Raw genomic sequence first — 25,926 nt, 5'->3', positions numbered from 1 at the left:
GGGAAGATCCCACATGCCACGGAGCAACTAAGCCTGTGAGCCACAACTACTGAGCCTGCGCTCTAGAGTCCACGTGCCACAACTACTGAAGCCCATGCGCCTAGAGCCCGTGCTCCACAACAAGAGAAGCCACCGCAATGAGAAGCCCACGCACCACAACGAAAAGTTGCCCCCGCTCTCCGCAAGTAGAGAAAGCCGCGCACAGCAACAAAGAACCAAAGCAGTCAAAATAAATAAGTAAAATAAATAAATTAAAAAAAAAAAATTATAAATTACCACTTTTACAAGGGGGGAAAGTGAATAGAAATAGGTCAACATATAATAAACAACAGATTTAGTTCCTTTGAGGCATTGCTAAAATCTGAGAGGCCACTGGGGAAAACAAACTAAACTAGTTGCTAATCAAATATGTAAACCTTTTTTCCTAAATCATGAAAATAAATCCTGGTTGGTAATCAGGACATTACGAACGTCTTTCAACTTTGAAAAAAAAGAAAATGAGTTACGGACTGTGATTTTTATTGTTATGATGAAAATCCAATCAGTGGAATATTCAATATAATGCTAACTCCCCTATATGTTGAAGTAAATGCCCAGAATTTAAAGAATTTAAAGAATACATGCCTTGATGCATTTATTTAAGTCTTACTGAAGTCTGTGTAAAGACTGTTTTGTTATAGAAAAAATAGTCCGACTCTGAAAGTAAACAGTGACATTATTAAATTAAGGGAAAATTTATGTACAGTGAAATGCAAATTGAGGTATACAATTTGTTGAATTTGGACCAATATAGAGACTCAATACCCCAGTCATAGAGAATATGTCCACCACTCCCAAAAGTTCCCATGAGCCCCCTTCCAGTCAATTCCTACTCCCCCCCACTCCACAGGCAACCTGTTTTGACTTCTATCACCATAGGTTTTTTCCTAAACTTGAAGTTTATATAAATGGAATTGTACGGTGTTTATTCTTTTATCTGTGGCTTTTTCCCCCCCAACATGTTTTTGAGAGCCACTCATGGCATTTTTTTGTATCAATAGTTTCTTACTGTCTATTACTAACTGGTGTATTGTCAATGGCTATACCACAATTTATTTAGCTGGCTGCCTGCTGATGAACATTTGGGTTGTTTCCCAATTTGGGCTATTATAAATAAAGCTGTTGTAAACAATTTAAACAAATCATTTTATAGACATGTATTTTAATTTGTCTTGGAGAAAGACCTAGAAGAGGAATTGCTAGACCATAAAGTAGGTGTGTGTTTAATTTTATAATGAAACACTAAACAGTTCTTCAGTGTTTACACTATTTTGCAATCCTACTGGCAGTGGATGAGAGGTTCAGTCACTCCACATCCTCACCAACATTTGATGTTGTCAGTCTTTAATTTTATCTATTCTGATGGGTATGAAATGGTACCTTCCTTTGGTTTTAAATTACATTTCTCTTTTTTTTTTTTTTTTTTTGCGGTACACAGGCCTCTCACTGTTGTGGCCTCTCCCGTCGCGGAGCACAGGCTCCGGACGCGCAGGCTCAGCGGCCATGGCTCACGGGCCCAGCCGCTCCGCGGTACATGGGATCCTCCCGGACTGGGGCACAAACCTGTGTCCCCTGCATCGGCAGGCAGACTCTCAACCACTGTGCCACCAGGGAAGCCCTTACATTTCCCTTTTCATGTGCTTAATGGTCACTGTGTATCTTTTTTTATGAAATATCTATACAAGTCTTTTGCCCATCATTTTTATTTGGATCATTTATCTTTTTATTACTGATTTATAGACACATACATATATTTGTTATATGTTATATCTACACACATATATAGAAAATAATTCCTTAGTCAAATAAATGCATTGATAATATTTTCTCCCAGTCTGTCAATTTTCATGTCCTTTATGGAATTTTTGAAGTACTACATAAGTTTTTAATTTTGATGATTGTCCAATTCGTCATTTTCATTCTTATGGGTAGTGCCTTTTGTATACTTTCTTAGAAATCTTTGCCCAGTGAAAGTTACAAAGACTTGGGGGGAGGGTATTTCTAGAAAATCTATAATTTTAACTTTTATGTTTAGGTCTACAAACCATATCAAATTAATTTTTGTGCAAAGTATAATGTAAGAGTCAAGGTCCACTTATTCCCATATATTTTTGCAGTTAATTTGGCTCATTTGTTGAAATGACTCATCTCTCCCCAACTGAATTGCCTGTGCCTTTATCAAAAATCAGTTAACTATATATGTGAGGATATATTTATGAACTATTCTGTTCCATCGATCTATTTATCTATATGTATGCCAATTCCCCTTGTCATGATTACTGTAGCTTTAAAGTAATTCCTAAAATCAGGTGGTTAGAGTTCTCCAACTTTGTTCTTTACTGTGATTTTTTTTTTCTTGGCTGTCTATATCCTTTGCATTTTCATATAAATTTCTGAATCAGCCTGTTACTTTATATTAAAAAATCTGCTATAATTTTGGTTAGGATTGCAGGTCAACTTGGGAAGCCTGGACATCTTTACAATATTGAGACTTTCAATTCATGAACATGGAACATCTCTTCATTTACTTATTTGCTCCATAACTTCTCTTAATAATATGTGATTATTTTCCTATAGATGTCTTGAATATTTTTGTTAAATTTATGCTATCGATGCTGATCTTAAGGGTATTTTTAAATTTCATTTTCCAATTTTTGATCAAACCATGTGAAAAAATGGCATGACAACTGATCAAAGTTAACATCACCAATAATAGGACAAACTGACACTAGGTGTTTCTGGCAGTTTTGAAAAGGATACAGCATAACTTATGTATTATATATGACAAAAATCTACAACTTGAATCAAGTTATGAGGATTCAACAAACAAACCCAAACTAAACATTCTACAAAACAGTGAGCTTGTACCTTTAAAGAATATAAATATCATAAAGACAAGAAAGGCTGAGGAAGTGATTCAAATTAAAGGAGACTAAAGATGGAGTGGGAGGGCTTCCCTGGTGGCCCAGTGGTTGAGAGTCCGCCTGTCGAGGCAGGGGACACGGGTTCGTGCCCCGGTTCGGGAAGGTCCCACATGCCGCAGAGCGGCTGGGCCCGTGAGCCATGGCCGCTGGGCCTGCGCGTCCGGAGCCTGTGCTCCGCAACGGGAGAGGCCACAGCAGTGAGAGGCCTGCGTAGCACAAAAAAAAAAAAAAGATGGAGTGGGAGGTTAGGGTTAGCAGATGTAAGCTATTATATATAGAATGGATAAACAACAACAGTCCTACTGTACAGCACAGAGAACTATACTCAATATCCTATGATGAACCATAATGGAAAAGGATATTAAAAATGTTTATATATATGTGTGACTGAATCACTTTGCTGTACAGCAGAAATTAACACAACATTGTAAATCAACTACACTTCAAAAAAATAATTTTAAAAAAAGGAGACTAAAGAGACCTTACAACAAACTGCAATGTTTGATACTGGTTTAAATCCTGAAATGTTAAAAACTAATTAGCTAAAGGACAATATTGGAACAACTGGCAAAATTTGAAGATAGGGTGTTTAGATAATAGTACTGGATCAATGTAAAATTTCCTGAATTTGATAATTAAGCTGTAGCTATAATACATAAATGAGTTTCCTTATTATTAATAAAACATTGAAGTACTTAAGGATGAAGGGTCATGAACTGTGCAAATAATTTTCAAATGGCTTAGCAAAATAAGTAAACAGACGTAAAATAACAATGTGTATATATAATGCAGAAAATATATACAGAGATAAAGCAAATGTGGCAACTTGTAAAATAGGTTAATCTATATCAAGGTAGTGTGAGAGTTCATTATAATATTTCTGCAGGTTTTCCTGGTGGCACAGTGGTTAAGAATCTGCCTGCCAATGCAGGGAACACGGGTTCGAGCCCTGGTCCGGGAAGATCCCACATGCTGCAGAGCAACTAAGCCCATGTGCCACAACTACTGAGCCTGTGCTCTAGAGCCCGTGAGCCACAACTACTGAGCCCGCGTGCCTAGAGCCCATGCTCCGCAACAAGAGAAGCCACCACAATGAGAAGCCTGTGCACCGCAACGAAGAGTAGCCCCTCTCGCCGCAACTAGAGAAAGCCCGCACGCAGCAACGAAGGCCCAATGCAGCCAAAAATAAATAAATTTATAAAAAAAGAATGAATATTTTTGCAATTCTTCTGTAGGCCTGAATATTTTTCAAAATAAAACTTTTAATTAAAGTGATAATAGTAGACTTAGACATATGGATCAACCTTTCCTGTAAATTTGCAAGAATAATGCTAATTTCGTTGTACTTGAAAGACAGTAGCAAATTTTGAGCTTTTGAACTGCCGAAGATTTCTACCCTGTCTAGTTCATTATTCTTTGTTTGGAGGCAGGGCAATGTTTCTCTAGAATAAGGAGTTGAGGAATAATGCAGGGTAAGGGACTAGAAGAAATCGTTCCTTAACTAAGAGTATCATATGTTGCTCTTTTCTATAACTAACTTTTCATTAAGGTCAAATTGACAGTAATACTGATTGACAGCCTGTGTTTTTTTTCCATACTAGTTCATTAAAAGGGGAGGGACACATTTTCAGTGAAAAAACATAACCACCCACAATAATACAATTTCTATTTCCACATATCATATAAGTTCTTCAATATGTTTATTCAGGTACTTCTTTATTCTATGAACTTTTATTTAGCAGTTATAAAGTGAGTGGGACACCATAAGTCAAAAGGAAAAGAGACAGCTGAGTGTGGAGAGTATAATTTCTCATGCCTCCATATCTTTCCCACACCCTTCTGGTGATGTTTTATCACGGGCAATGATCTCAACAACCAGTGATAATTTAAAAGGAATAATTAGTTGGCTCTAGAAGGGAAGAAGGATTTTTATGATTACTGTTATTCATAGGCTTTTTATTCTTTTCTAATTATAGCACTGCAAAAGCTAAATTTGTTTACAAACTCAATTTTAACAGACAAATATAAGTTCCTTTATGTTTGTACTGGATCTGGAAAAAATACAAACAATATGAGAATACCAGCTGTACCACTTTCATCTAACTTTCCTCTGAAAAGAAATTTCTCACTCCTTAATTTTGATTTTCTGATACTTGCACTTTCTCCTCAAATTCGGAGAGATCAATTTTCATTTAAATTCATGAGAATGAATACGTTCACTTTGTATTGAAAATCTGAATTAACTAATTACCTTTTAAATTGTTTTTATTAGAATGTTGATAACTCTATGCTTAATGCTGTCTGTCCCAACTTTTCTGGAGTTGTCCTTCCTACTTAATCCTCTAGACAATTAATTTTACCCCCAAAGCAAGGCTAATTTTATCACGGGATTACAAATAGACAAACACATATGACTAACGCCTAACAGAGAAGCTGGAAAAAAAGATGGCTGTGCACACACCCTGTACACACACATGCTTTAACAGATTCAAAGATAAAGATCCTTTATAAGATCTTTGAGAGTCAAAGATATCCTATAAAGAACTGTTGGCATTCAACAAGGAACTCAGTCTCTTTACCTTTAGTCCATTCTGCTCTCATGACTCACTGTGGCTCACAAAGTGGTTAAGGTTAATTCCTTTGCTAAGAAACTTCAACATGGTATTTATAGAGAGAGTCATTTGTAGTCTTATTTCAAAGAGGTCAGCAGGTGCAATATATTCTTTAGAAGAATCCTGACTCATTTCTCCAGATTGCAAGATACTGCCTTTGTCTACACAGTAAGCATTTTAGGCATCACAGGAATGAGTGGCTACATTTTTAAACTCACTAGTTTCAGGAACCTAAAAATTGTTAAAGATAAATCTGTACTATAGAATGGATTACGTTTTGAAGACTCTGATACACAGGGCCAAATATAGGTTGTATTTAGAGTATTCATACATTCAATTTGTCTGGACAGTCCTGGATTTTTCTGTTCTCCTGTTGTAATTATTAATAACTTTCCCTTTTATGTTAAAAAGAATCCTTCTTTGGATTACAAACGATATGGTCACTTTAGCTATGGTGCCTATATTTGAATATTTATATCTACATATTTTCTCCAAGTCAATAGGTTTCAATTAATTCCACATCTTTGTTTTAAACAAGATTTATCTTGATTCCCAGTAAATCCTGGGAGGAAGAGGGGTAAACTGAGCTTACACCTCCCTGTGACTTGAACTATTGCTTTCAAAATACACTGGTTTCTGGAATACCATTCTGGAACTGGTGCAGTGTAGCTGAAAGATAGCTGTGCAGAGAAAAACTGTAAAAGCCCAAGTTGCTCAGACTGCTGACATTTTCAGGGCAACCACACCTAAAACAAAACGAGTTTCAGCATTTCAAAATAGGTCTAAAAATAAATTAAATTATACAGAATTTGATTGAGGCCATAATCACCCCCGGAATTTCACGTTTTAAATTTTCAAGAAATACTGCTGATACATTCTTTTACCTACTGATGTCAAAATTTGGTCCACATTTTTTACTCAGTCACACATGCAGCTCCAAATTTCCTTTTGAGCACAACACTCAGTAAGAACATCATCTTAATATGTATTTTTAACCCAATTCCTTTTCACATTTTTTAAATGTTCATATCATTTTATTTGTTAACACTTACATTGCACTTACGAGGTACCGAGAGCTTTTGTAAGTGCTTTTACAAATACAGACACTTTTAGTCCTCATAAATCCCTGTAAGATAGGTCCTATTATTATCATAGTCCCCATTTCACTGATGATGAAGTTGAGGACAGGGCAATTAGGTAACTTGCAGATCACACGATGAATATTTCAGGATTTAGACCCAAGCACCTGACTACAGAGTCCATGGCCTTAGCCACTATGCTATGCTCCTTCTTTATCACCTGTTTCAAATAGGCAAGAGACAACTTCCACATTATTGAAGAAGCAACTGACAGATCAAATGTTCAGACAGTTTGCCCCAAGTTTAATTTATTCATTTATTTATTTAAAGAAATTATTTGTTGAGTAGCTACTTTAGGCAATGGGGAAAGAGAGGTGAATTTAAAGTATTTCTGAAACAGCAGAAGTGTTTGTCTAAATGCATTTGAGAGAAGATTAGGAGCCTCCAAATTTAAAACATTTAAATGTTTAAAATCCGAAAACAATTTACATCTTTCTATCAAGATGGAAGGGGACTCTATGTCAAATATGTTTTAGAGACCCTACATGGACAGGAGGGGTTTGAGGTGGTACAGCAGAGTTCTGAGGGCTCAGTCTCTGAAAGAAGACAACCTACACTTAAATCACAGCTTTGTTATATGCTACTTGTGTAGCCTTGAGAAAGCTTATTGACTTCAGCTTTTCAATCTGGCAAATGGGAATAATCAAATACCTACTTCATAAGATGTCATGAGGATTAGGAAAAAATGAGATTTCAGAAGAGTAGTGGCACACTGTAAGTGCTCAGTGAATGACAGTTACTATTAATATCAGTTGAAGTGTTCATACCACACTCTACTACTTCATTCATCCCAGTTATAGAATAACATATAAGTTACCATAGATAATTTTGCAAGCCCAGTCTTTGAACTCATTAGCAAGATACCAGTGTACACAGATATAAATAAACTAAAATCAAGAAAAAGAAAAAATTCCAGGATCTGATTTTTCACTCGAGTTATAGATAAACTGGGTGTAGGGATAGGGAGGGGGTGATTATTCCAATTCTGGAACAATGCAATTGGGAGCAAGAAGGTCCTGCCTGGTTATATTATAATCTCATTACTTCAGAAAAAGTTTTCTGCTTTTTTTAGTGCATATTTCTTGGAATCTTTAACAGAAGTTAGCACGTATTACTTCTGCTGGAATGAAAAGAAAATGCCTGGAATTTCCTGTTTGTTTTTTCTGGGTATTTCAACATTCAGCTAAAATAATTAGAAGGTCGGCTTCACCTTCATTTCTTATATTTTAATATTTTAATTCTATAACCTCAGATATTCTAGCTAAAATTTGTAAGCCCTCTCTTCTGAAAAAAAAAATTTTTATTGTTACTAGTGATTTTTCAAATGCCACATAGGAAGTACTTATGAAATTACTCTTGCCCATTTGTTTACACTCGAGATTAATTTTCATTTCTACAGCTGAACTGTAGTTCAACCAGACATTTAGCTCTATTTTCTACTATTGAAGAAAAAGCAAGAATATTGTAAAATTCTTACTTGGTAAAGATTTAGAGAACACAATCACTATCCCTCACATTTTCAAAAAATTTAGATTAATAATAAAAAGTACTAACAGAACACTTTTAAATTAATTATGCTCCAGAGGGAAATTCATCATTGAAGTTATTGGCATCCTCAAAGGAGCCAATAATTAAAACAAATGTTGTGTAACTTGCACTATACTCACATTGTTCTGAATATATTTAAAATAATGAATGTCAGGGGGTGTGAAATTTCAGTAGGACACCTTCTGCTCAACTCTAGAAACATGAACTGTGCAAAGATACAAGTCAAGCAATTATAGAATGAGAACTGAATAGAAACCAACGCACAGGACAGTTGGGGCTGTGCATGATTAGTGGCATTTTTGTGTAGTGCTTCATTCGGGGAGCAAATTCTGAGAAGAGCAGTTTAGGAATCTATATATCCTACTGAGTCTTGGTTAAGTGATATTCATTACGAAGAACACCTGGAGGGAAGACCCGAGAACTGAGTCACAGCTAGAAAGATGAGACTACCTGAGCTCTGCATGTCTTGATTAAGTTCCTCTGCAACCTAGGAAGAGAGCGATCTTTCTCTGCAGTCACTTCGGTAGTATTATACTGGGATAGAGTTAGCAGCTTATCTAATACTATGTTGAGTTTCTGTTGCTTGTATATTTCCTCACACATTATTGTGTAATTTTGAGTAATTGATACCACTTATGATTATAAGTATATTTCATTTCTGTTACATGGTATCCTAGCTGAAAGTTTATTTATTATGGATTTATTACCTTTCATGCCTATCACTTGAATCTAAACAAAACCACAAAAATTTGAATATATTTATGTATATGTAGATATATTCATATGCGAGTTATTGAATAAAAACTTTTCACTAATCAAGCTTTTCATCATAATTTTCATAGATAATAAGCAATACTGAAAATAACTTAAAAATCCAACTCATTCTAAATAGAAAGGAGAAAAAAATTCAAGGAACACTGCTAAATAGTCAAAAATTGGTATTAGTTTCTGAACCCAAGACTTGGAAAACTGCCAGCAAATTACTGAAATGAAAATATGAATGTGAAAAGCAGTTTTTGGAAGACGGACCCTGGTGTGGGGAGGGGCATCTAGACAGGACAGTCCCATAGCTCCATAGGTTCGGCAATATTGAGCACTGTTAGCTCTAAATATTTTCTACACATTTTCCAGCAACGATTTGGGGTTAAATTCAGTAATCAGACAATAAGATACTATTTTTATTGGTCAACAAAAATTAAAAAGAATACCAATGTTATTATACACAGAAAATGTGTAATTAAGTGGAATATAATTTGACAGGAGGTACCAAAGGTTTTTAGGTACACACACTGTTTTACCCAGCAATTATACTTCTAGTAGTATATACTAAGGAAAAATTAGTATGTTTTTACAATTGTGAAGAGTTGGAAATGGTGGTGTTCAATAATAGGGTATTGTTGGTAATATGTTCTTTCCTTCAATGCAATACTTTGTGAATATTAAAATAATTTATGGACTGGACATGTTATAAAGATTATACAACCATTAAAATATATACACATTCAGGATAAAGTTTTCAGTGAGGAAAACAGGCTAGAGTTTGGTATATATAATGCTCTCCTGATCATATAAAACAAAAGTGGGTGTGTGTGCATATGTGAGTGTATGTGTCTTTGGTAGAAAAATTATAGACAATACATGCCATCATTTTAACAGTGGCTATCTCTTAGGTTCAAGATTATAGGTGTTTTTTTTTTCTATCTATTCTCTTATTTTCTAATTTTTTTGACAGTCAAGTTACACCACATTGAGAGAGAGTAGACATGAAGTCCTTGCTGAGGTGGTGAAATCCTGTATCAGGATGTGACTGATGAAGTGTCTGCTGATAACATACAGGCCTTAAGATCTCAATCCATGACTCAGAGTTGGGGCAAAAGAATTAAATGTGTTTGGAGACACATGGAAGTTCGAGACTGTATTCAGTGTGTGGAGAAACACAGCAGAAAAAGACATCAGAATAATTGCAAGGTTTTATGAGTATTTGATCACGTGTATTCAACTAAGAAGATCCAGGGACAGCTAGGATGGCTTGCAAATTTGCATACATTATTGTAAGAACATGTAGACATATTCTCCCTTTTATTGACCTGTGTTTGCCCCACCAGAATCAGCTGACTGTGTAGACATTAAGGATCTATCTGGACTGTCCTAACCATTCACCTCTCTCCTTCTAGGTGAACTGAAGAAGGTTGATTAGTTGTTATGTCTTCTTAGAAAAAGCTACAGGTTATTGAGTACTAGAACAAATTGCTTCATAAGATACAAGCCACATGGCAGCAAGTTAAATTACTCAACTAATAAACAACATAAGTTGTTAATTTTTACAACTCCCATATCTAGGCACAGGATGTGAATGAGTGAGACTTCTCTAGAACATGCTACCTGACATTTTCATCAGTCAACAGGTGTATTCCTGGGTTCTTTTAAATTAATTTTTTGCTCTCCTTCCATTTCCTCCCTTTTCAAAATAAGTGCGTTGATAAGTCCCTTCAGAGAGTTTAACTTTGAGTGGAAGAGACAGACATAGAAACAAATTATTACAAGAAAATTTCATAGGTGTTCTTGTAGAGACAAGGGGAAAAAATGTTAGGAACTGTGGACGAGGTTGCCTGAGAAATGTAGAGACCATGTAAAGGAGAGAAGGGCAGGCTCTGGGAGGAGCTGGAAGGCACAAGATCGTAGGGTGTGTAGCAGGAACTGAGTCTGACATTTGGTCCAAGATGAAAAAAGCTGGAGATGCTTTAAATAAACCAAACCCTCTTCATACCAGTAAATTAAATTTCCCTTTTAAATACTTCGGTGACTTTTGTTAAATCACATAATTTTGCCAGGAAATAAAACCTGGCTGTAGGAAGGAGAGAGGATAAGAATACATTAGGGCTTCTGCTCCTGAATCACACTATCCCATGCATTTTCTTCTGGATTTCCTGGATAAGGAAACAGACACATAGTAGCTGACGGGGCCTTAAGTAAAAATGTCCCCCAAACCTAAGCTGACAGTCCAAAACAGAGACACATTTAAGAATAAAAAAGAGTGCCATTAATAATAATGCAAACATTACAGGCACACACCAGCTATAATCAACCTACTGAAATTGAACATCCTGCCAAACAGATTCATTTTGAATGATCGTCCTGTTTAAAATACAAAATACCCAGGATAAAGCTTGCTTCATTCATTCACCCTTTGGTGCAAATTAAATTAATCAGATTCACACCTCAAACAATCAATAAGAATCTATGATTAATAACTAGAATTAGGACATATAGGATGGGGTAGAGTAAGGTTTAAAAAGTGTATCCTTTGGAGGCAACAAAGTTTGTAAGCATAGACAAATCTAGATTTTAAACTTCATGTCCACTTTGCCCTGTGATCATCAGCACTTCACTCTGAGCTTCATGTTAATCTGTAAAGTGGGATAATGTCTACTCCCAAAGCTGTCATGAAAATCAGATAAAGTAATTTATATAAAGAGCCTGTACAGAATTGAAACTCAATTAACATTAATCCTTTGGGAAAAGATCTATATTGGGTGGAGGACTATGGTCCATGAACTACAACCAGAAGAATTAAAACCCAGAGTGCACAACCATGTATATAAAAGACCTCAATAAACGTGTAGCTAAACATTAACTGATTAAAACAATTAAAGAAAATGGATGGTGTACATGGAAATTTTTAGCAAAACCGGAAGAAAATTTAACTAATTTAGCTAAGAGAAGTAAATGGGAACGTGTTTAAAAATTAGTCACACAACATATAATGTTGCATGTTGCATTTACTGAATTTTTTTTTTTTTTTGCGGTACGCGGGCCTCTCACTGTTGTGGCCTCTCCCGTTGCGAGGCACAGGCTCCGGATGCACAGGCTCGGCGGCCATGGCTCACGGGCCTAGCTGCTCCGCGGCATGTGGGATCTTCCCAGACCGGGGCACGAACCCGTGTCCCCTGCCTCGGCAGGCGGACTCTCAAACACTGTGCCACCAGGGAAGCCCGCATTTACTGAATTAATGCAGTCTTAATTAGTATACTGAAAGCCCTTAGGGCTGTGATTTCAATAGGTGATCTTTTCTAACACAAATAGTTTTGTTTTTTTTTTACATATAAATACCTTATTTAGTTTTTCCTGGATTTTGTTCTTTACTTGATCTTTGAGAAATTGATTATGAAACCACCACCAATTTTGTACTTTAATTTTTGTCATCACATCCATCATCTTGAGTAATTAATACAGATTTCACTGAACAGAATTAAGAAGGGTGTTTGGGGGCTTCCCTGGTGGCGCAGTGGTTGGGAGTCCGCCTGCCGATGCAGGAGACACGGGTTTGTGACCCGGTCCGGGAGGATCCCACGTGCTGCGGAGCGGCTGGGCCCATGAGCCATGGCCGCTGAGCCTGTGCTCCGCAACGGGAGAGGCCATAACAGTGAGAGGCCCGCGTATCGCCAAAAAAAAAAAAAAAGAAGGGTGTTTGGAACACAGAGGTCAGTATGAGAAGAGACACTCATTTTAAGTTGTCTTGAACCCATGCAGTTATTACATGTTTCTCAAAACCGATATTTCAAACAACATGCAAGAATTAATGTCCTATCAAAACAGTGAACGACAATAGAAACACTCCTAATGATTCTCAGGAAAGAAGGAAAAATGGAGACAACAAAACCAGTAATGGTGAGATTCCACCTGCTGCAACAATGTCTTCTGACTGGTTGTCCTGGAGGAAAAAGCAGGTGAACCAAAGCACCCTGGTTCCAACAGCCCTGCCCACCAGTGCAGTCCAGTTTGGGGTTATTTTAGAAACTGAGCGGGACTAAGGTCCAAAATACACCCCAGTCCTCTCTCACTCCTTCTCCCCAATTCTTATCCACCAAGCGCCAGCTAAGGCTGTTTTACCCTTTTTAGAAGTAAAAAGTAGTGCGAGACACTCCACAAAACAGTGGAAACCACAAAAAGAAGCGCTTGTACACACACAGATCCACTTAACTGAGCAAAGGGTGTGGGACTGCCTCAACAACAATTGAACTGTCTACAGAAAGAGTACTTTGATTTTCTTAATTAGATATTTCATACAAATTAAAGAAGAGGAAGATATGAAATGTTCAGTCATGGTGATAGAAGCCTGGTGCTCGGTTTTCTTGTAACGCATCTGTGACAAGTGGTAATGTGACCTTCCTAATCGTTCAGTTAATAGGACAAATTTCCTCACTATGGTGATTAATGCCTTACTACTGCCTGATTCCATTGCTTCTTGGTAGTTCTATAATTTTGCTATGTGTAGACAGCAAAGAGAGAGAAAACGTTCATTTGACAATAATAATTATTATTATGTATTGTTTTTAATAAGCTAATTTTATTATTGTAGATTTAACACTCATTATTGAGTGACCCTGAGATCAAGCTTCACTACCAATTAAGAATTCTCAAGGGAAACAGAGAGGGATGAGATGTTCTACAAGATATAAAATGCCAATACTGCGTAACTTGTATAGTCGGTGGGGTAAGTGTATCAAACATAGCAGTGAATTCAAGTCACAAGAGAACTTTGTGTCTGGCTATTACACAGAGATTACTGGAGACACTAGTGAGTGACATTTTGATTTGGTGGCAAGTGAATATGGGTAACGGCTTAATAGTTCCTAGTTACCAACTCTTCTCTTTATTAAATATTTTTCTAGTTATCTACATAGTTATAGGCTATGAAGATTATTTAATACCTTAGTTTATTAAGCAAAGAAAGAGGTCCATTAATAAAACTAAGGTGAAAATTGTTTCTAAGAATAGGCCAATATCATTGATGAACACTGATGCAAAAATTCTCAACAAAATACTAGCAAACAGAATCCAACAGCACATTAAAAGGATCATACACCATGATCAAGTGGGGTTTATCCCAGGAACGCAAGGATTCTTCAATATACGTAAATCAATCAATGTGATACACCATATTAACAAAGAGGGATAAAAACCATATGATAATCTCAATAGATGCAGAAAAAGCTTTCAACAAAATTCAACACCCATTTATGATAAAAACTCTCCAGAAAATAGGCATGCAGGGAACATACCTCAACATAATAAAGGCCATATATGACAAACCCACAGCCAACATCATTCTCAATGGTGAAAAACTGAAACCATTTCCTCTAAGATCAGGAACAAGGCAAGGTGTCCCACTCTCACCACTATTATTCAACATAGTTTTGGAAATTTTAGCCACAGCAAACAGAGAAGAAAAAGAAATAAAAGGAATCCAAACTGGAAAAGAAATAAAACTGTCACTGTTTGCAGATGACATGATACTATACATAGAGAATCCTCAAGATGCTACCAGAAAACTACGAGAAGTAATCAATGAATGTGGTAGAGTAGCAGGATACAAAATTAATGCATAGAAATCTCTTGCATTCCTATACACTAATGATGAAAAAACTGAAAGAGAAATGAAGGAAACACTCCCATTTATGGCTGCAACAAAAAGAATAAAATACCTAGGAATAAACCTACCTAAGGAGACAAAAGACCTGTATGCAGAAAACTATAAGACACTGACGAAAGAAATTAAACATGATACAAATAGATGGAGAGATATACCATGTTCTTGGATTGGAAGAATTAACATTGTGAAAATGCTATACTACCAAAGCAATATACAGATTCAATGCAATCCCTATCAAACTACCAAAGGCATTTTCCACAGAACTAGAACAAAAAATTTCACAATTTGTATGGAAACACAAAAGATCCCAAATAGCCAAATCAATCTTGAGAAAGAAAAACGGAGCTGGAGGAATCAGGCTCCCTGACTTCAGACTATACTACAAAGCTACAGTAATCAAAACAGTATGGTACTGGCACAAAAACAGAAAGATAGATCAATGGAACAGGATAGAAAGCCCAGAGATAAACCCACACGCCTATGGTCACCTTATCTTTGATAAAGGAGGCAAGAATATACAATGGAGAAAAGACAGTCTCTTCAATAAGTGGTGCTGGGAAAACTGGACAGCTACATGTAAAAGAATGAAATTAGAACACTCCCTAACACCATACACAAAAATAAACTCAAAATGGATTAGAGACCTAAATGTAAGGTCAGATGCTATAAAACTCTTAGAGGAAAACATAGGCAGAACACTGTATGACATAAGTCACAGCAAGATCCTTTTTGAACCACCTCCTAGAGAACTGGAAATAAAAACAAAAATAAACAAATGGGACCTAATGAAACTTCAAAGCTTCTGTACAGCAAAGGAAACCATAAACAAGACAAAAAGACAACCCTCAGAATGGGAGAAAATATTGCAAATGAAGCAACTGACAAAGGATTAATCTCCAAAATATATAAGCAGCTCATGCAGCTCAATATCAAAAAAAAAAACAACCTAATCCAAAAATGGGCAGAAGACCTAAATAGACATTTCTCCAAAGAAGATATACAGATTGCCAGCAATCACATGAAAGGATGCTCAACATCACTAATCATTAGAGAAATGCAAATCAAAAATACAATGAGGTATCTCATCACACCAGTCAGAATGGCCATCATCAAAAAATCTACAAATAATAAATGCTGGAGAGGGTGTGGAGAAAATGGAACCCTCTTGCACTGTTGGTGGGAATGTAAATTGATACAGCCACCCTGGAGAACAGTATGGAGGTTCCTTAAAAACTAAAAATAGAACTAACATACGACCCAGCAATCCCACTCCTGGGCATATACCCTGAGAAAACCATAATTCAAAAAGAGTCATGTACCACAGTGTTCCCTGCAGCATTATTTACAATAGCCAGGACATGGAAGCAACCTAAGTGTCCATCGACAGATGAATGGGTAAAGAAGATGTGGCACATATATACAATGGAATATTACTCAGCCATAAAAAGAAACGAAATTGAGTTTTTTGTAGTGAGGCAGATGGACCTAGAGTCTGTCATACAGAGTGAAGTAAGTCAGTAAGAGAAAAACAAATACCGTATGCTAACACATATATATGGAATCTAAAAAAAAAAAAAAAAAATTGTTCTGAAAAACCTAGGGGCAGGACAGGAATAAAGACACAGACTTAGAGAATGGACTTGAGGACACGGTGAGGAGTAAGGGTAAGCTGGGACAAAGTGAGAGAGTGGCGTGGACATATATACACTACCAAATGTAAAACAGATAGCTCTTGGGAAGCAGCCACATAGCACAGGGAGATGAGCTCAGTGCTTTGTGACCACCTAGAGGGGTGGGATAGGGAGTGTGGGAGGCAGACACAAGAAGGCGGGGATATGGGGATATATGTATATGTATAGCTGATTCTCTTTGTTATACAGCAGAAACTAACACACCATTGTAAAGCAGTTATACTCCAATAAAGATGTTAAAAAAAAAAGAAGAAAAATCAAAACATCACACTTTCCCTATAACACACTTTGCACATCTCCTGATGTTAATCTGTTTTTTGTTTCCCCAGCTCTATGGTTCCATTTCTTATCTTCTCTGTGTTCTTTGTGTGAATGCTAATTGAGCACGTAGTTCATACCAGGCAGTCTTCCATACATTCTGGACATAAAAATTAATAAGACTTGGTATTTTCTTTGAATGAGCTCAAAATTAACTACAATAACATATAATGACATGTAGCACATCCCAGGGGTGCTACCCTGGAGTCAAGAACCAAGGGTTGTAGAGATACAGAGGAATGTTAATGTTCAGAAACAGGCAGTGGGGGCATCAGGAAGAACATCACAGAGATTTGTTTTGATCTGTCTTTGGAAGGATGATAATGCTTTCTTTAGGGTGAGAAGCTGAGGGAAATGCAATCCCATCACAGAGACTTTGCAGTGTTTATCATAGGTAAAGGAAGACTTCTGAAGGGTGAACAAAGCCTTGGTGAAATAAAAGCGCATGGCTTCTTTGAGAAACTCTGAGCAGTCCAGTATTATGGGAACATAAGATTTGTAGGAGAAATGGAGTTGCAAGATATTCAACTAATTGATATTTATCAAACACTTATTATAGGCAAGAAACCATACTATAAATAATGCTATGTACTTTGTTCTATATAAAACATTCAATCAGCCTAACAAAGTAGATGTTATTCTCCAAATATATATCAGAAAAGGAAACTGAGGCACCAAGAAAGTAAACTTGATCAAGTTCACCTAGTTACTGTCAGAGCTGGGGGTCCAGCTAGTTCCTCTAAACACATCCTACTTAAAAACCCAAGTGAATTCAACTCTAAAGGCACCAAGTATCACACTGAAGAGTCCAGAACTTTATCAGTGAGAGTTTTAAGGAGTTAAGATAGCTTTTTAAGCCAAGGCATGACCTAAGTACTTTGAGCAGAAAATATGGAAAAGTTTTTAAGGGCTTGGGCATCACCACTTAAGTGTGATTTGGCGAGTTCATCTCTCTCAGGTGCAGGGTTCTCCTCATAAAATAAGGATAATAAGAGCATGTATCTTATGGGATTGTTGTACTCATTATTTAGTACATGAAATTCATTTACAATGACTTTTGGCTCTGATAAGTCATCAGTGGCATGCGATTTTTATTTCAGAAATAGCTCTCTGATGGTATTGTAGAGAATGAATGGTAAAGGGAGGGAAGCTTCAGTCCTCAATCCTCCAGAAGAAGGATAAAGAGGGCTTCAACAGAGCACTTGGCAATGATGGAAACGTGGGGTTGGCATTAGGAGATATTTCAGATGTAAATATTGAAAGGAATTGGTGACCAACTGGGTTTAGGGAGAACAGAGAGCAAACAGAATAATGACCCTGAGGTTTCTAGATTAGATGGCCAGATAAATGTTGATGTCTTAACATTTTATACTCCAACTGTTACTTCCCTGCGAATGAATTATCCTAGGACTCTCTCTACCGCCACCAGTAATTGATTTAGTGACTATTTATAGACAAAAAATAAAAATAAAAACAACATTGGAAGCCAGTAGAAGCCAGAGAAGTCGGTTCCTCCCACTAAGTCTAGCCTATGCCTATAGCCCTAAGCTGACCCTGTTCTCAAGCCCCTGGGGTGAGAAAGTAACTGAGTAGTTATTCCACAAGCTGGCAGACAAGACAGCTTCTTTTCAGCACCAAACCTGTTTAGAGGTATGGTGCTGGTGGTGGGGGAAAGGGCTGTTGAACAGAGCCCACCCACCGTTTTAGGACATTTTGTTTTCACTTGGGACAATACTGAAAATTTTCAAACTGTGAGGAGGAGTGTTTCTTGAGAATTCTTATTTTATCAACAAATACAATTGATCAAATCTAAATTCTACACAATAACTAGAGTCCATGAAATGTTATGAAGTTTAGTTATGTAAAAGAAAATGTAGTTTATGTTACTGTTGTTACTATATACTACTGGACGGAGCATGAAAATGTATAAACCGAAAGTTTAAATGAACACCGAAACACATTCTAGGCAAGATCCTCCCTGGAAAACTTTCTTGTTGCTTGAATTACACGCACACAAAATATATTTCTAGTTTTCTCTAAAGACTACCATCTTTATCTCTACTTATACAATTCAGGAATTAAGAGGGCTGAAGATTTGCATGCCATATAACATATAAAGCTATTATAAAATTTATTTTGGAGCTATTAAAATTTTAACTAAACTACACTGCCTCTTTAATTGTATTATGTATAGTGACAAAAGGTGAGAGGAAATACACATAGACAAGTTTATTTTAGATCTGGGGAACAAAGGAAGAGTGGTAATTAACCCTAAATTCTGGTCTCCATTTATATAAAAGCTTCTTCAATTCATAGTCTATATAGTGTTTTTCTTTTAAAATAATTTCAAGAAAACATCTTGGGGTTTAGAAGATGGAAATGCACATTAGTCACTCTATGATTCAAACATCCTGAAAGCAGAGATAAGGTTGGATACTCCTTTGCATCTCCTCCTACTGTTTCTCTAGTGCCTTACCTGAGAGAGAGGTGGCACTCGGTATGCATCTTCACCTATACTCCTAACAACACAGCATTTTCTATAAGGCCTTTTCTCATAATTCTTAGAGACGGTAGACTCAATCTTACCAAACCAAAACCTCTTTTGAGTTGAGTTGAATCAAACAATACCTCTGGGACTTTGTACTGGTCCCAGCATGACTGGTGCCCTGTCTGGATCTGGTCTCTGACTGGATCAGAAAAGGACTTCCCTCAGTCCCTTCTCATCCTTTAGTTCTTTAAAACCAACACAAAGAGAGGGACATTTCTGATTTGCTAAAAAAAAAAAAAAGAAAGTTGCCATTGCACTATGTCTGAAAGCATAGTGGCAAAAATACAGAAACACTCTGACCTCTAAAAATAATGCATTTTAAGTCCTGTTTTCCTACTGAGTTAAGACCTTTATTTCTCTTGGAGAAATTTACTTTGATTTTTCCAAATGTTTAGAGTGGCTTGATAATTTAAGGTAAAAATCACATATCTAGATGTGATGGAAGCAGTTTAGCCCTTCAACTAGCTAGCTCTGTTGCATGACACACCCCAAACCAGACGAGCAATAAATTAAAGGATGACCAACTAAATGGCTCTTCTGTTACCTTACTATTAACATCATCTCCAAACTATGAGCTAGTTAATAGCTGAAGTGTTTGCTATTTCTCAATCACTATTGCTTAAAAAAGGTGTTTTTAAAGTACATGTATTATGCTATTAAAATACATGCCCATCCTTATATAAGCTTCAGCGTAATTATAGTTTTGTATAATTAGAGTTTTATGTCAAAAGATTTACAGCTTTATCACCTCAAGCAATATTTCACAGCTGCCAAGAATGATTTATGCAATAATGACTTAAGCTGTAAAATAGAATCCTCAAAGGAAGGGCTGTCAAATATTCCTACTGCAAATAACTAGGTTTTAAAAAATTGATATTCTGGTAAACAGCAAGCCCAACTGGACCTGGTAAAATCACATAAAGGAATATTGTAGGAAGCATTGCTTCACAGTGGTGATCATGCAGCTCACCATACACCACGTCAATGTGAACTCCTTGCATAGATCAAAAGTTTAAACTGCTTATAAAGCCTCTGGGTCACTTTGGAAAACAAGCTTTCAGAAATAATGCCATGGGCATGTTTTTGTTACTCCAGTGGGAGTGAATGGAAAAAGTGGAAACAGTATATCTCAACTTTTTGTTAATTTGCTCATTGTGCTTATTGCATCACGATTCATGTTACAATGAAATGCTAAATAAAGCATAAATAAAGGAAGCATTTACTGCATATACTTACAAAACCAAGAACCTCTCAAAAGTAAATGACCTCAATTATAAAGGATTAAGGAAACTTTGGGAAACAAACCAATGAAAATGTTGGCGATCTTGTCCTTTCCTGCTTTTATAAATGTAGAGTGCCTGGCAGGGAAGACTTTCAAAGCATTTGAACTTCACAAGCTCTGACTGATTTTGCAGTTGCCATGTGAATAAAACTAATACACTCAGAAGATTCTATTCAAGGTATCTGAACTAGTAGCAAAAACACAAGTTTATTACATTCAGAGCAAATAAGTCTAACTGTGTCTTCTCAATCTACAAAGGTCATTCAAATTAATATTTTTCTTTGGAAAAAAAGAAAAAGCTGGCCCATCACCTCATTTTCCCCATTATCAATAAAAGCAAAATAGGCAGCATTTTTCATTGACTCTGAGGATACTCAAGCCCTTGTAGATTGAGTCACAACTGAAAATGAAGGCAACAGAATCAAAATTATCACCAAAGGTTGATATTTATATACCTAAACAAGCTTCCAAATAAAGATTCCTTGTCTAAAACAAGGAGGTTTTAATTCATATAACCAAGCAAATCACTGACGGTATGATTTGCATTAGTCAATGTACCAGCACTTTTACTGTAGAAATTTTTATATCCATGTTTGTGACTCCACATTAAATTGGTTTTTAAAGGTGTTTTGAGATCATTTTACACAGTCACATTGTACAAGTTACACTAGGCTTCCAAACATCACCATTTTACTTGCAGTTTAATAAATAATACTCTTTTCTATCTGAAAATATGGTCTGAAAAATATAGTTAGTATCTAAGTGATCCATACAGTCCAGATTCATTTTATACTTAAATTCTACAAGTTGAAAAAATTCTTAAATGTACCAGAAAACATTAGGACCAACACACCCTACAGTAACCACAATACAGACTATGGGACATCGTGATAGATACTCATATGGGAAAAAATGTCAGACATTCAACTGTTGGCATCAGATACACACACAAAAAAGATGAACTGCATTTGAGTAGTGAGAGCCTCTGTCCAAGAAATGCTTTCAAGACAACAGAGCAATTAAGCTATTTCTAGTATGCCAACCCTACAGATTGAAAAGTATGGGAAAATGAGAACTTTAAACTCTATCTCTATTTTGACTGGTAATGATATAACTGATTTCATTCCAGATTAATCCAAAGTTATACAAACCTGTTCCAGTCACACTTTGTTATTCATACCCACTTAAGATGATGTTAAGGAAAATCCAGTAATTAAGAGTTGTACATTTTCTATCATGAAACATTTAATTGTAAGAAAATAAGAGGAAGAGCTAAACCTTTTCCCTGTTAGAATGTATTTTACTAAATGATGAGTCATTATATGATATAAGCTATAACATATCACTCATTTACTCGTTTATAAATCTTAAGAGTTACCTAAAAATCTGACCAGATACCCCTCTGCCTCACTGATTTCTATCAATGGAATTTAAAAAATGATAAGCAATATCAACAAAACAAACTATAACATGCATTTTTAATTGATTTATCTTTAAGTTCTAAACTGTCAGATATCATTAAGCATTCACATTTGAGAATGTATATACTTTAAAATGGGTATATCTGAATATTCGTACATGTGAGTTAATATACATATATTATGTATATAATGAATGCATGCCCATTTCTTTGAGAACTATGACAGGTCTAACATGCTTATGCTCCCATAGCAAGCCTAAAAGAAGGAGGAGTGCCCTTGAAGTTGAGGTATGACCTTAAGTTTCAGATGCCAGTTTTGCTGCAGCTATAAAAATGAATACTAGTAATTCTACATATCATAGTTCCTTTTCTCCATTTCTTACTTTAGGAAAAATCTTGAATACATGAACAGGCTTTATTATTTGAATATACATAGGTTTACTAGACCAATTTTATAAGTTCCTATATATCATCCTTAATCTTATATAAAAAGGATCAAAAGAAACAAGAGGCATTGCCTACCAAATAAAGCCGAAGAGCCAAGAGACATCTATAACAGTAACAGTCTTAGTTCCAGATATACATTTTTCTACAAGACTTTGTGAAATATTTTCAAGTTCAAGCAAATAAAACCTTACTTCTCTCCTACTAAATGCGTATCAACGCAACCAGGAAATTATTGGCTTCTAAGTTATTCCTTAGGGAAGACAGTAAGATTGATTTGTGGCATTTTGTCCTCAGTGACATTAAGTTACTGGACTTTTGAAGAGTACAGAGTACCCTTATTCAAAAGAGAAATTGTCCCTACTAGTCCACTAACGAGAGTCTCCACATTTCTTGAATCCTCCAACACTACAAGCAAATCATATATCTCCAATTGAATATTAGGGGCTTCTCTGACTATGAACTTTCAGTAATCAATCGTCAAAATTTCATTTTAATGGAATAAAACATAAGGAATCCTAAATGGATAAACTTTACCATTTTTGTGATAGTAGGTGACCTCCACTTTCCTCTCCTCTGACCCCAGCAACGCCTGGGCAATTTGGGCAATATCATGCCTCTTGGTCTCGGGCCCATGGAGGAAGTCGCAGGTGCATGGCTTTTGCATGACATCTGGCCTGGAGAAACCAGTCATCTCGCAGAACCCATCGTTGCAGTAGATGATGGCACAGTTCTGCACTCTGGCATTTGCAATGATAAATTTTTTATCTGTAATAAAAAGATAGTAAGGCATCTTTTAAAAAGCTTCCTCAAGATTCTCATAAACACTGGAACAATTTGTTGCATAATAGGAGATCTGAAATGCAGGTGCTTCCCAAATTGCTAACTGCCCAGATTTTAAAAGGAAAAAAGAACTCTAAATAAGAAATTAATGGTCCTAAGTAGTTTTAACAAAAAGTATTAAGAAGCTTTTCTTCAAATTTTGAGAATATCGTTTCCCAAATAGTCTAGTTCTCAAGCCCTGTAACTCTCAAGGGTCCTAATGCACATTCAGATAAGCAGCTGGCCCACTGATAGTTCCAGAATGCCATTTAATTGTAAGGTATTTTCCATGCCAAAACAGTGAAGCATCCTGTAGCTGTCAGGTTCCTCATTTCAACCTTGGCCCTTAGAGTACAACTTTCTTAAAGTAGTTATTATTCCTGGATTTGGCCTTTCTCTATCTCTCTAAGGCATACTACACACATCATGTTAAAAAAAAAAAAAAAACCTGAAACTATTAGCAATGAAATTATTTCACATTAATTAGTAGTTTAATAATGCAAAGGTTCACCTTTTCATAATATATATTATCCAGAAGACAAAAATGTTTACACATACACACACACACAGTAAATATCATGTTATCACCTTTTCACATTTACTTTGGGGGACCCTGCATTTTTGTATGGTAGTAGGGATTTTAGTACAAAGGGCTTATTAATTCTGATCACAAATTATATTTACTATTCCCAAATAAAATATGAAACAGGATACACAAGTTTATTTTGAACACAAAGTACTATATCCTCCCATCACTAAATGCAGTGCCAAAATAACTGCATAATGCACAAAATAAATGTGTGCTAATGTAGTTTTAAGGAAATGTCAAATATAAATGAACAAGTATAGGATCTAAAATTAATGTATTTATATAACAATTATTTATTCCTCATAATTAGTGCATATGAGAATATTACATTTCTCTGCATTCAGTCTTTGTGCGATTTACTTATTACACTTCAATTTTTAAATTTCTAGTGGAAATTTAAGGGGATAATGAAGGGACAAAAATATTCTTTAAATAATGAACTGTCTGCCTTGGGAATCAACACGGATCAGATATTACTTTTCCCAAATTATCCAGCTTGGGATTTGCATTGATTCAATGCAAAGTTTAGCTTCTATAAACTAGCAAAAGCAAGCATCCCTGTCATTCCACAGCCTTAGCAATTTAACCAAGGTAATAAAATACAGTTTGCATAGCCATTTACATCGCTGCTACCATTAACATTCTCTTGTTCCAATAATATGCTCTGCCCTGCTCCTGACTTTCTGAAAGTCTACAATAAAACGGCCACAAAATATAAACCCATGTTACACTAGTTCGTTCCCTGTAAGATAGTAGAAGAGTAGGGCATTAAGTAGCAAGGCAGATAATGGAGCAGTGGGAGAGGAGGATCAAATTGCCTCCTATAATGGAGACCATAATCTAAAATGTAAATCAAAATTAATATCACAGGCAGAACACTCGAGCTGCCATTCGAACCTCCTGACTCGGTTTCACAGCCTCTGAACTTGACAGAGCCCCGGAGTTGCCGTCTCCTCAGCTTGGAAGCGGCGGACGCCAAGTGCACTATCAAAGCAGAAAGCGAGGGAGAGAGAAGAGAACAAATGAACTTACTTTGCCCTTCAAATTTCCGTATGATTGTCCCCAAAAATGTGTTTTGTGGTGCCACATGCCCCCTGCGAACAGGCATGTTGACCCCGGTCTTCCGAGGAGCGCTCCCCGCGAGCTCCGGAGTTCTCCCGGGATCTCTCCTCGGCTAGAGCCCAGGCCAGCGCGCGAGCCGCTCTTTGTGGCAGAGCATCCTCTTTTGAAACCAGAAATCTCTTCCCATTAGCACCACTTCTAGACACCCGCTTTCCCCACCGGAGTCCAATCCATTCCCCTCACCTTCCGGAGGGGGCCTCGCACCGGACTGCCGCGGCGGAGAGGCTTTGGGGGTGGGGAGCGGGAAGGAGGCGGGGTGAGGGGAGCTGGCAGGGGACGGAAGGAGGGAGGGAGCGGTGGGGGGCGGGGTGCGGTGGGGAGGGGGCGGGGAGTCACAAGGGCAATCGATCTGTTTCTCTTCTCCCAAACAGCGTCGATTTCCCAGCGCAAATGGGCTTAACCTGGCGGTGGCCCAGAGCTGTAAGGATGGCTAAGGGGGGAGGGGGGGAGGGGGCGGCGGCGGGACGGAAGACTTGGGCGGCTTTTGCAGGAAAGGGAGAAAGAATAGGAGGGTGGGGGGTGGTTGACGTTTCTATCCCCGCCCTCTCCCCCTACACACACACACACACACACACACACACACACACACACACATACACACACACGCACACACACGCACGCGCGCGCTGCCTTTATCCCGGGAGCTTGGGCGCCGCCACAGCTCGGATTACTCAAGCGTGCTTTAGCGGAAGCCAGCCAAGAAATCTCCAAAACTCAGTGACAAACAGCTACTCTGGGAAGGTGATCTCCACGGCCACCAGCTCCAGGGCCCCATTCCTGAGCTCCTCACGCCGCGGTAGCTAAAACACCCTTAGATGCAAAGAAAAGACAGGTGGGAAAACGGTCCCTCAGTGAAGACTATTTCTAAGCCCTGGTGGCTCAGGAGGTTGAAGATTGAGGATGAACCACTGAAGGGTGCAGGTTTCGCCTCAGGGCGCAGCTCGGAAGCCTGGGCTCAGCGGAGGTGGGTGCTGAAGCCTGGGCTCAAGTGGCAC

At 37.2% G+C, this 25,926-nt stretch overlaps 1 protein-coding gene across 3 annotated transcripts in view; it reads right to left on the bottom strand.

Moving 5' to 3' along the window:
* The window catches only part of KCNH7 (potassium voltage-gated channel subfamily H member 7), a 475,457-nt gene extending 450,291 nt beyond the window's left edge, over nucleotides 1-25,166 (bottom strand). For all 3 annotated transcript variants that reach the window (XR_004350664.1, XM_032636900.1, XM_032636901.1), the window contains exons 1-2: nucleotides 24,842-25,166; nucleotides 22,936-23,166 (exon numbers count right to left, since the gene is read on the bottom strand). Coding sequence is in view for 2 of the 3 variants with exons in the window: in XM_032636900.1 (XP_032492791.1) it covers nucleotides 22,936-23,166; nucleotides 24,842-24,917 (307 nt within the window). In the remaining variant the exon portion in view is untranslated. The remainder of the gene's footprint in view (nucleotides 1-22,935; nucleotides 23,167-24,841) is intronic.
* Nucleotides 25,167-25,926: the final 760 nt, after the last annotated feature.

This window comes from Phocoena sinus, chromosome 7 (assembly GCF_008692025.1).
Source record: "Phocoena sinus isolate mPhoSin1 chromosome 7, mPhoSin1.pri, whole genome shotgun sequence".
NCBI lineage: Eukaryota > Metazoa > Chordata > Mammalia > Artiodactyla > Phocoenidae > Phocoena > Phocoena sinus.
This window is presented reverse-complemented; position numbering and strand designations above follow the sequence as displayed.